At 43.4% G+C, this 12,778-nt stretch overlaps 1 protein-coding gene across 21 annotated transcripts in view; it reads left to right on the top strand.

Annotated features, from left to right (window-relative positions):
• Nucleotides 1–12,778, top strand: part of ANKS1B (ankyrin repeat and sterile alpha motif domain containing 1B) — a 1,079,782-nt gene that overhangs the window by 1,038,366 nt on the left and 28,638 nt on the right. For 20 of the 21 annotated variants that reach the window (XM_042947477.1, XM_042947476.1, XM_042947473.1 and 17 more), the window contains 2 exons: nt 3,942–3,953; nt 4,856–4,942. In XM_042947477.1, coding sequence (XP_042803411.1) covers nt 3,942–3,953; nt 4,856–4,942 — 99 coding nt within the window. The remainder of the gene's footprint in view (nt 1–3,941; nt 3,954–4,855; nt 4,943–12,778) is intronic. The other variant, XM_042947471.1, reaches the window with a different exon arrangement.

Genomic DNA, 12,778 nt, shown 5'->3' with positions numbered 1-12,778 from the left:
AAAAAAAAAAAAAAAAAAAAAAAAAGAATAAATAAATGTAAAAAAAAAATTAAAAAAAAAAAGGTTCTAAAAGTGTTCAGTTACTTTACAGTATCTCAGGTGCCCACCTCCAGATATGACATTACAGTCTGTATTCTGTGTAAATGCTTACAGATAATATAAACCCAAGTGCTAAATGTAAAGCTGGCTTTGCATTTAAGATTCAAAAGTTGCACTTTATTTTGGATTTCAGAAAGGTAGGTATTTTCCCTCTATAACTAAATACTGTTTCTGTTAGAGTAATAAAAGGATGATAATCTTATTTTGGGAAACTGTGAACAAAATACAATTGAATATCACTGTAATGCTCTTAGCAGGAGAGCAAGATGCTATGAAGGTTAAGTTAATTTTGGGCATTACCCATGAGAATTCAGCTGCTCAAGTATCCAGAGGTCCTCATTACAAGTGAATCTCTCCTATAAAGCTGGCACTGAAGGGGAGGGAATTTGAGGGCTTGGGGAAGGCTCAGAAAGTCCACCAAGAATATGGTGCAGAAAAAAAAACAACTGAAAACAAAAGAGAACCATAACATAAGGTTTGCCCTGAGCATTTCACTGGGGAAAAGAGCCTGAAGAAGTGAATTCTGTTTATACAGATCAATAAGGCTTGAATGTTTAACATACGTACATATATGGGAGTATTAACTACCAGAATCGCAGCAAAGCTTGCAGATAAGTCATAGAGACCAGTGTCACCTGCAGCTGGGTGCTTTGTAACTTGAGCAGTGATGTCCAGACTAGGTGCCTCCGTCCCTGGGAAGGAGAAGAAAACAATAATTTCAACACGTAACAGAAAATGGAGACGGCGGGATGTGGGCTGTCTGTGATTGGACCGGAGCCCTGCTCATATTTCGGTATCTGTACAGCCTTCACAAAATGAAGTAGGCGCTTATTGGATTTCTTGCCTGATTATTCTCCCTGAAGACTCGGTATATTAGCTTTCTTCTATGCGTCTTCAACCTTTCATTAAAATAGCGTATGAAAAGACCTCTTTGAAAGCTCTGTCAAAGTACACCAACAGAAAATCCCCTAAAACAGGTTGGATTTCTATCTCCTAGAATTTTAAATGCCTTAAAGAAGGGGCATTGCATTGAAGAGCTGCCAGAGTGACTCTGCGGCCAGCCAGGGTCCATCATCATCTTGTCACGGCGCGCAGTGGGAAAGAAGCTCGGTTTGGGCTCCAGATTGGACTGTGTGGCCACCCCCAGCGCTGCCGTCCACACAGCCTGCAGCGGGGGCACACCAGCGTGGCCTTCAGCTGGGAGAGCAGGGACTCTTGGCACCTAGAAAAAATGACCACCTTTTCTCTTGTCTTCTTTGTCCACGTTGTCTGAGCGTATAACGTAGAATCCTTGTATCGGGACAGAAATCATCGCTGATGCCCTCATTTCAGCCTAAGAGCCCATGTCCCAGCCTGCCCGTTGTCCCAGCCCTCCGCTCCCTCTCACTGACAATCACTGCACACCCCTCTGTATTCTTTCCTCTGTCTGCTGTTCTTTCCTCCTCACGCTGCCCTTAATAAAATCAGCAACAAAGTTTTCTAGTTGCTGAAGCCCAGGATTTTGCCCAGAAGACCCAATACATGTAGCAGCCGCTTTGCCTGCCAGCCATGATGTCGGGCTTCAATTTTTAGCTTTTTTCAGCCCTCCTGGCGTCGGGCACGGCTCCCACCTTCTAAGGAATCTGCCCCTTGACTTCTGCCATACTGCGTTCAAGCACCTTCCAACTCTGTTTCAGCTTCATTGACTCTTAATTCCCCACTCCTTAAGGGTTATCTTCCCCAGGGATTCTTAGCCCTCTTCTTGTTCACTCCTTGAGCCACCTCATCTCCTCAGGCACCCCTGCTGTGCACATGGATTTCCAGATCAGATTCTTCTAATTTCCTGCTGGACATCTCCACCTGATTACCAATGTTCAAGGGGTTTTCATGCAAAAGCATGCTCCTGTGTAGTATCCCTTATCTCAGTTGAGGGTCTCTTCATCGGTGACCGCTTCTCACTCACTCATCTTTCATAGCCGATGGGTTAGCAGAGCCTCTCGAATCTTCTTCATCAGAGTTATGGCTCCCTCTTCCATGCTCACACTTCTGTTTCAGCTTGGGTGCTTAGGGTCTCCTGTTTGAATGTACCTCTCCTTCCAGCCTTGCTGCATTCAGTCTCTAGCTGTTCCACTGCATCCGGTCACCAGCACTGGCTTTCTGCAACCCAGCTCTGTGTCACTCCCTACTTAAAAGCTTCCAGGGAATTCTAACTTGGCAGAGTAAGTCACAGCCTTCCAAACCTACTGTATCTGCCTCATCTTCCACCGATTACCCAAACCCACCCCATTATTTCTCACTTCCAGGCATGTGTGTATGTTGATTCTTCTGCTAAAAAGCCTCCTTTGTCCTCTTTTGGCCCCTAGAAAATCCCCATTCATCCTCTTGGAACAGCTCAGTCAGCCCTAGCAGGCAGTCACTGCTTTGTCAAATGAATAATGAAGACTTGCCCTACTCTCTCCTGCAAAGTGAAGCTCTCTTTGCTCAGTACTCTGGAGGCACTCTGTTTCTCACTGTTGCATTTATCAGCATTTGTGTTGTGGCTTCTCTTTGTGGCAGACCAGGCCAGGAACGTGGTGTGTAGCTAGCTCCTGTGCTGCCTCTTCCTCTCCCTGTCCCATGGCAGACCTCGTTCCCAACCGTCTTTCCCACTGAGCCGAGACACAGGCTCACAATTTTCTCAATACCGCACTCGGGACGCCACTTGCTGCAGACTGTAGTTTGCACACAGCTTGAGGTCTGCTTGACGTGCCCCGAAGTAGACTCTGAGCTTTCCCAGCACAGTGGGCTGCCTACTATAACCACTCAATTGCTGAATGAATGACAAATGGTTTTGCTTTTTCCCTTTGGGGCTTTCTTAATACTAAATGAAATGTTGATCTTTTAATCTTATATTGTTCGATGGTATAGATAGATGTGTCTGAGAGAAATGTATTCATGGCAAGGAATGAGTGAGGTAATTTGTTGAAATCCATTGTTACCCTTTGCAGAGAATTCTTCACACACACATTCAGTCCACCAAGCCACTACCCGTGCCGGCCGGCTATAGCTCTCTCTTTACAGAGCTCAGCCCACAACTTTGCCTTAAAATTGGCACACTGAGCGTTACTTCTTCTAGCTTTGCCTTTGATTTACCTTGCACACTTTTAAAGTTGGTTGGATAAAGCATTAAAAAGACAAAAGTATCTGCATCTCTTTGGCAAACACAGAAGAAAACTAACAAGCTTGGGTCATTTTAAAACTAGTTAAAAAGCACTTCAAGAGTGCTTTTTTTCTATACCGTGTGAAACACTTAATGAATACTAAACAGTAACACTCTTACTGATCCATTTGCTCCATCTTTGAAACCAGTACAGTAGCTCTCCAAAAGATGTGTCAAAACAGTCAGGAAAATGTGAAACACCTTTTCCATGGCTCAAGTGAAAGATGTAATGCAATTATGATTTTAGAGTTCAGTGAGTTTCAGTCACACTATCCAACTAAAAGCCTTCTTTAATTCTGGTCACATTTCAGAATTTTAAAATGGAAAATTGGGTAATGTTTTCTCCTGATTCCCTTAATATCCATAAGACAGGTAGCCACGTGGTTGTGGGACACTGGAAGTGGAGGGTTCTGGTGTGTCGGTCGTGAGACTAGGCGATGCAGTAAACGGGAATTAGAAAACAAAAGGACAGACGAGGTCTGGAAAAGCCCACAGCCATTCCTAAAACAGTTTCACTGCATCTGTATGTATCGATAAAACCTATTCTCCATTCACTTTTTAATGACTTTATGCTGTTGGTGAATTATTGAAATGGTTTCCTCACTTTTTTATGTATTTTCTCTCCTATTTTGTTCCCACCTGTCTTATCTGGAAAACCCATCAGGCTAACTGTCAGGTAGGTTCTTCTTGATGTTTAATGTGATTATTAGGAGGATCCATAGTGGGAAATGAAGTACACAGACTGTTGGTGACCCGTGATGAATGATAAAGCTAAACAGAAAAGACTCATACTAAATTGTGGAGAAACTTTTTGCAGATGCATAAAACTATAGAAGCTGAAGACTCTGGGCACATTAAGCCAGTGTGAACATCCGTCATAAGAACATAGCCTAAGGAAATCTAGCAGCTCTAAATGATAAAGTAGGTTGTTACCTGGACTGTCCAGTTTTGCTGTGGCTGTTCCTGGAGGGCTTAATTGTTGTAGGGTGGTATTGTTTCCCGCATGGTCACAAGTGATGGTGCTGTAAATATATCAGCTCTTACGGATTTGGCCAGGTTTGAGAAAAATTCACAATGATGTATTTTAAATCCCTATTTTAACCACACATTCAGACATACGTCATGCCTTGAAGAAAGAGTGACTAGGAGAAGGGGGAGCAGTGGCATATATTTTGCTAATGCTAAACTCACCCTTGGAGTTAACACTGACATGGTTTAACTCTAGTCAAAGAAGCGTTGCTTGAAATTGCAGTAGGAGACAGAGCTGTCCATTTCTCCCTTTGGTGTCGGGGAAAAGGAGTATTCCTTCACCCACGGGAGGCAGAACAGGCTGTTTTTAGATCCTCAAGTGCAAGACAGATAGTTTAGAACCCCAAACCACAGCTAAGCCCAAGAGAAGGGAGACCTACATTTAAATTAATGTGTTTGGTGTGTGTTTGTGTGTGTGTGTGTGTGTGTGTGTGTGTGTGTGTGTTGTTTTTAACTTGGGCTCATTTTTATCTTCCAAGAGGAGAAATTATGTGCTTCAGTTGCCATGCAACACAAACCGCTCTAACAGCTTTCTAATTTTAATTTCAGAAGTCTACAGAGCAAATGAAGAAGGTCCCCACTATTATTCTTTCAGTCTCTTATAAAGGAGTCAAATTCATTGATGCAACAAATAAGGTGAGTAGTGCACCTCTCTTTGCCTTAGACACCAGATACAGTCCTGGGAATGTGATCTAAAATCCTTGTGTCTCGTCATGCCCAGCATCTCTCATTTTATTCACTTCCTGTCCCCACCTGTCTGCTCTCTGCACATCCATAGATACACCCATGCACATGTGTACACACACACACGCACTCATACATGTATACAGAAGGACAGATTTCATCTGGGGAACTTGATCTAGGATTCCTATACATATTTTGCTTTTTCTGTGGTGCCTTCTCGCATAGACTGTGGCCACTTAGTATATGGCATTTCCCTCTGGCTCTAGAGAACATTACAAGGGGGGGATGTCATGTATAGAATGACAGTGCATTACAAGGCGGGGAGGTGTCCTGTATAGAATGACAATGCATTACAGGGGAGGGGTGTCATGTATAGCATGATAATGCATTACAAGGAGGGGGTGTCATGTATAGAATGACAATGCATTAAAGGGGAGGGGCGTCATGTATAGAATGACAATGCAACAAAGCCATCACCCCTTCACCAGAGGAACTGTCACTAGCTAAAGGACTAGGACGTTCGTCCTCCCATTTGTCTAGAGATATACATGTCCTTTCTTTGGATATATGTAATGAACACATTCTCTGACTTTTACATTTTATAATTGCATTTCTTCTCAGCGCTTGAGATGGGACAGAGGGTTTCAGCTGTATTGTTTTCTGAGAAGAAATAATCACAAAGAAGGTCAGGCCACACTGTGACTCTGTTGTGACTTTGTACTCACAGTGGAAACAGTTCATGGGCTCTAAGGTCAAGTGTGAACAGCCGGGTTGCATTTCACTTAAGTGTTCTAGAGCTCCTTTCTTGGCGAAGATGACAGAATGCCGGTGCTAGACTAGAGCTCCTGGGTGTGACCACTGTCACTCCCCACAAACAGTCAAACTTGATGGGCTCCTCCTCACAGAACCCCCAGATGTCCTTGTGTTTTATTCCTGTACCCTCCCAGATGATAAGCTCTAGAAAGAGGGGAAATGAGGTGATCCCCATTGGTGAATACCATTTCTTTTCTGGACCCCCTACCGAGTCCCCTCACCTACACCCACTCCACTTTGGAGAAAGGGAACAGAAGTTGTGAAACAGGTGAACTAAACAGTAGTAATTTAGGGCCAGGGAAACTGGATTTAGCCACCAGGGGAAAGTCCCATGGGCAGTGACTCTTGGGCAACTATAATAAACCTGAGCATCTGATTCAACCAGTTCGGATTTTCCTGATTTGTTTTCTGTAACAAAGAAGATTGCTATATCAGCAGTCAGACAAGCCCAGGCTCCCCGGATCTACTTAGGAGAGCAACCTTCCAGTTTTAGAAACAGTTCTGAAACCAGAGCAGAAACCTTATAACCCAGCATGATTAAGTAGGCTGTGGATCTCCAAAGCACAGAGTCAGTTACCTTACGTGGAATGATAGTTTCAAGTCTGCAATATATTGTTGATAGTTACTATTGTTGGATTACAGCTGTGGAGATTCTAATCAGAAAAATCCAGACCTATTTGCTCTTTTATTAGTTGGAAGCAACTTCAGTTACCGCTGCACAAACTTTCTGTATCCTTAAATTATAGTCAGTTGGTTTTTAAAGTTTTGGAACTTTATGGAAGTCTCATTGGCGATACCTCATTGCTGTCACTGTTTCAAAGTTTCAAGAAAGGCTTTGGCATTTGGGTTTTTTCCCCTAACCTAGAGCAACTGTCTCTACCCCATTTGCATTTGAAAACCATGAATAGTAGTCTATTTCTAGTAGAAGAGTCTGAAACTCTTAGATTAACAACCTAAGCAGTAGTGGATTCTGACAATTTCTAAACAAGTGGTATTTGCCCTGACAAGTTTCCAGAGTCTTAAGGCTATCATTCTGTGAAGCTGGTGGTGTGACTGGATGCATCCGTGTCAGTAGCATCCTCTATTCCAGTCTCCATGACCACAGGCAAGAGAGCTCTGTCGGTTCTGTTGCATTTTGCTCACGGACACATCAGTGTTATAGAACTTGATCCCCCCCAAACCTAAAGGAGAGACTTCTGCTTCAGTTGCCAGTAACTAGATGAGTTAGCCATAAATCTCTGCCCACTGATGACTGTTGTCTGGAAGTATAAGCACTGAAAAATATGCAGAAGATAATTCTGTGTGAATTAGAACACTAAAGAAGGCCAGCATATCTTCCAAGTTCTTGTAGTGTGGTCCTCAGCATATTTTCAGAATCTAGAGCAAAGGCAAAGTGCCTATGTTGGTGGCAGGCAGAGCCAACCTCTCCATGACAACATGTGCCTGGCTTTTTCAGGAATTGGGGGACATTGGCTTTAACACTGACACTTATACAGTGTCCCCATCCCAGTGTCCTGCAATGTGGCTGATCTACCCCGACCCAGCAGTGGATAGGGAGAGAGTGGATGACTCAGGGCCACAGTCTGATAGTTGGTGTGTGAGAAGCCAAAGGAAAGAGATTGTATTAGAAGTGTAGAAGAAAGAAATAGTGTCAGGCTACATTGGTGGGATTTGACTGCAGAAAGCTGAGAAACTCTACCATCAGCCAGGGCTGAAGGACTGGTTCCAGAAAGCATAGAAGAGCCACTGTTGAAGGACCATTCTCAAGTTGTGATGTGAAGGGCGCTGTGCTCAGACACCTAGACTCCAGCAGTGTCCTCAGCGCATCTTCGTATGCCACCTTGTTCTGTAGCAAAGGCCAACTTCTGATTAACGCTCATAACAGGACAGGAACAGAGTGATAAACTCCAGAGCCCTGATTGCAGTTTAAGCCAGAGATTTCTCCCATGGGAGGTGTTGTCTCACTGGGCCACTTTGACTTGAAGGACTTGTGGAGACATATTAGAAGACCTCACGACATGAGGTACTAGTGGCCAACTAAGCCTGTAATAAGGCACAACCTAAAGTCACAACCTAATTTTCATATCTGATGCTTCCATTGTGCTTTATTCCTAGACAGTCCTCTCCTGACCACTGCATATCTCTTACTCTGCCCTAGAGAGGTAGAGGGGGTTGTTCATCCTGCACGGCACAGGGGGAGGAATGGAAGACCTCAGAGTCTCTGTTAAGTGACCGCCCCACAGTCATACAGCCAGCTGGTCGTGGAAAAGGATTGACTCTCTAATACATCTTCTGTTCCTCCACAGCCACCATCCACCAGTTAATTTTGAGCGTGTGCTCCTCTTCCATTCTTATTACCGCCCATTAGACTGTGATAGATGAGCCGTCCAGCAAAGCACTTCTTTCCTTTTACTCCAATGAATAAGTGATTTTGGCTGCTTCATGGGGAAGAGTCAGGTGCCTAGGTAGAAACTCGCAAGTGTATTTATTGCCTAGAAACTTAGGAAACAATTTAAACCACTAATCCTGATTTAAGAAGGAAGAAGTAGAAAACAGTCTTGAATTAAAAATAGAACTTAGAGGGGCACCTGGGTGGCTCAGTTGGTTGGGCGTCTGAATTAGGCTTGGGTCATGATCTCGTGGTCTGTGAGTTCGAGCCCTGCGTCAGGCTCTGTACTGACAGCTCAGAGCCTGGACCCTGCTTTGGATTCTGTGTCTCCTCTCTGCACGTCCCCTGCTCACTTGTGCTCATTCTCTCTCTCTTTTTCTCTCTCTCAAAAATAAAAATAAACATTAAAAATGTTTTTTCTAAATAGAACTTGGAATAGATCTGGTCCTTAAATGTTGTAGATGAAGCACATCAACTTTTTGTAGATCCATAGCCCAGAGATAATTCTAGCATGGCATTTGGCCCAGAGGTCTCTGACTGGTTACAGACCTGTGTTGAGACCAGCAGGGTTTTGCAAGAGGTGACACAGTCCCCATATCCAACGCTTGGCTAAGAATGGGTTGCATTTTGCCTTCCTGTTCTGACCCCCTCCTCAATCTTCCCATCAAGCTAAATTAGGAACAGTGCAGTGCTGGAGTTTGTTTTTTGTTTGTTTGCTTTTTGACTGCCAACTTCAAACAGGGCTTATGCTATTTTTTAAGCACAAAATAATTCAGAACATTTGCCTAAACAAGTGCTCTTTTTTTTTTTTTTTTTTTTTTTAATAGCACATACTTCTCCCTCTAAAAAGCTCAGAGTCAGATTAAGAGCCCATTAAGCATGTGTGCTGTTCTCATCTGCATCAGCTTCTCTACAGGTCCCCTCCAGGCAGCCCTCGGCTGGGGCTGCTCCCTTTCTGTCTTACCCCTTCTCTGCAGGGGCACTGCATTCTCTGAAAAGGCCGGGCCTAAGGAAGAGACTCAGGAGAAAGGCCTGCCTGTCATAGCCATGAGTGGGGGGAGGGAGAGGAAGCTGACTTCTTGGCTGTATCACTTCAGCATCACACGCCCTTCTTAGAACCTCTCTGTTAATTGGCTAGACCAGACAATTCTACTCTACACCCACCAGCCAGGCACCTGTTTAGCTGTTTCTCAACATGATGAAAGGCAACAGACCAGAAAAACAATCTCTCCCTGTTGCAAGGGACTGGGCTGCCAAACTTTCTATCCCAAGGAAGGGGCAGGATAAGCCCCTCCTCACTCCTTCTTTTGAGTCTTTTCAAAGTGCTAGTCTCCTTAGAATGTGCTGAGGTATGAAGGCTGAGCAACATAAAAGGAATCCATCTTAAACTGAGGTACATCACCTGTACCTTATGTTGTCATCTGCTTTTAATTTATGGAGGAGCCACCAACTGATATGTAACAGGAGGTAGAAAAAATCTGTCCCTCCTAGACATCTTCTCCAAGGAGGAAACCAGCCATCCAGTCTCCATACTGTCTCCAGCTGTGGTGTCCTTGGTCTTAGATGCATCTTACACATGGGGAACTGGCCTCATCATTCTGCAAAGGTAGACCATGCAGAGTGGTGGCAGTGTTTCAATAGTGAGACCTCGAGCTCACCACATCCTGGCCTTGTAGAAAGATCAGGAAGTTCTGTTCAACAGTCCCTCCCTACACAAGCCATCAATGTGAATTCAATTAACAGCATATTTTTAAAGTGCCAGTTAAGATGATTAAACATCGGTTATTCTTAATGAAATATAGAATACATTTATTAGCCACCTTCCCTCTAGATCATAGCAACAGAGTTTCAGTAGTGGGAGAGGAGGCTGATTTGGGAACATGAAGCAACACAGAAGAGGGCAGTCTCAATGGGCAGCTAAAAGACAGCCCTGGGTTCCTGGGAAATACAGAAGTGGGGGGTTCCAGAAAATTGGGGGAATGGCAAGAAAGGGAAAATGTCTTAGTCCATTTGGGCTGCTATAACAAATTAACATGGCCTGAATTGCTTAAGTAATATGCATTTACAGTACTGGAGGCAGATTCAGTGTCTGATGAGAATCCATTCCCTGGCTCATAGAGGGCATCCTCCTGCTGTGTCCTCACATGGCAGAGAGAGCTAGCTAGGTCTCTCTTCTTTTGTAAGGGACTAATTCCATCATGGGGCCCCATCCTCAGGACCTAACCACCTCCCAGAGCCCCCCCACCCCTCCAGATACTATCACATCAAGGCTTAAGATTTCAAGGTTCCTAAGAATTCAAGATATGAATTTGGGAAGGACACAGACATGCAGTCCATAATAAAGAGAGATCTCCAAAGATATACTTTACCTACTTTATAGTTTTGCCCAGGGTCATGATGCTGTCACACACCACTGAAGACAGTTGAGAAGTGATTCAGGAAATTCAGTACATTGAAAATCAGAGGGCAGGGCTCCTGGGTGGCTCAGTCAGTTGAGCATCCGACTCTTGATTTCAGCTCAGGTTATGATCGCAGGTCATGGAATCAAGCCCCACATCAGGCTCCGAGTTCATCATGGAGATTCTCTCCCTCCCTATTCCTCTGCACCTCCTCCCCACTCATGCTTGCTGGCTTGCTTTCTCTCTCTCTTTCTCTCTCTGTCTCAAATAAAATTAACTTTTTTCAAAATGACAGGGAGTTTTTCAGTGTAATACTTTCCCAAGAAGTTGATCTTCCAATCTACCGAATGCTAGTAAAGGATCTCAAGAACACAAAATGCCAATTTAGTTAAAAATCACAGCGAATGTTCTATTTCTGATGATAGTGGATCTTGGATAGGTGAGACGAAATCCACACTCCCCAAGGTCATGGCAGCCCCCAATTAAAATGATGGTGGAGACTCTCAGCACTTGCAAACATCCCTGTGAAGACTTTGTAGATTATTTTTATTTTTTTAATTTTTTTTTATTTTTAGAGCATGAGTGGGAGAGAGAGTAAGAGAGAAAGAGAGAGAGTGAGTCTTAAGCAGGCTCCATGCTCAACATGGAGCTCAGTTTCACAACTCCAACATCATGTCCTGGGCCAAAATCGAGAGTCATATGCTTAACCAACTGAACCACCCAGTTGCCCTGACACCATGTAGATTCTTAAATTCATTTTAAGACTCACTAGCTCCTCATTTAGTTTTCTACTTGAAAACCTATCTGAATGCCAGAAGAAGATCATGGCCTTCTATTTTGAAACTGTATCTTGCAATAGAATGTTATTTGTTTATGGGATTCCAATTTCAAATTGAGTTATTTTTGACAGAGTGCTGCGTGTAGTGTCAACATACAGGGCCACAGTGAAGAATGTCTTAATTTAATTTTCTTTTATGTGTTAATTCTGTAATTGCTTCTCAGCCACACAGCTCAGTAGAGTGGGGGCCATGAAGTACTTGCTGGGGGTGCTGGCAGGGAAGGACATTTTGTAAGCGTTTTTAGGCATTGATGGGTATACGCGGAACATTTTATTGCCAACAGGTTATTTAAGACTGTGCAATTAAAAAGTAATTAGCGTAACTAAAGTATTGAGGGTTTTAGATCTATGACAACTGGAAAAAACGTAAATGGGATATTATAAGATAAAAAATGCGCAATTATGGGAATTTTTTTTTTTTTTTCAAATACGTCTGTGTATCAAAAGAAATTTCTAGCAGGGTTTGCAGCCAAGATGATGCTCCTTGGTTATTTTGTGCTTTAGGATAATAATACTTAAACCTTTCTTCACTTACCTCCCACCAGTTATTCTTAGAGGCACGTTGGAATGAGGGGGCTGGCAGGGAGATGCCATGAAGAAATGCTAGAGAGAAAAAAATGACATTATGTTAAACCAGTGAGGGAGAGGTGGCAATGAGGGGCCCTGCAGTGTGTGAAAGAGCCTGAACTCTACAGTCAGACAACCTTACATTTTAGTCCTAACTCTACCACCTCTCCTGCATAAGGCGCTTACACTGAGTATCAGCTTCCCCACCTGTAAGATAATGATAGCCACAGCGCCCACTCATAATTCTGGACAGTGGGTATAGTTAGTAAGGTATTGTCATCCACAGGGCCCTGCATCAAGCAGGGAATCCAAGACCTGAATAATGCAGAGTGGTTGTTTCCCTCATAGTACCTCTACACCTTAGCCTCCACAGAGTCTTTAGGAGGGAGCACCTTGAACTGTTGGTGGGAATGTACATTGCTGCAGCCACTGTGGAAAACAGTGTGGAGTTCCTCAAAAAAATTAAAAATAGAAATACCATATGATTCAGTAATTCCACTACTATTTACCCAAAGAAAATGAGAACGCTAATTCAAAAAGATATATGCACCCCTATGTTTATTGCAGTATTAACAATAACCAAGATATAGAAGCAACCTAAGTGTCCATTAATAGAGGATTGAATAAGGAAGATTGTGTGCACGCACACACACACACAATGGAATATTACACAGCCATAAAAAGGATGAGATCTTGCCATTTGCAACAACATGGATGGACCTACAGGGTATTATGCTAAGTGAAATAAGACCAAAAAGACAAATGGATAGGATTTCACTCAT

This window comes from Panthera leo, chromosome B4 (genome assembly GCF_018350215.1).
Source record: "Panthera leo isolate Ple1 chromosome B4, P.leo_Ple1_pat1.1, whole genome shotgun sequence".
Classification (NCBI taxonomy): domain Eukaryota; kingdom Metazoa; phylum Chordata; class Mammalia; order Carnivora; family Felidae; genus Panthera; species Panthera leo.
This window is presented reverse-complemented; position numbering and strand designations above follow the sequence as displayed.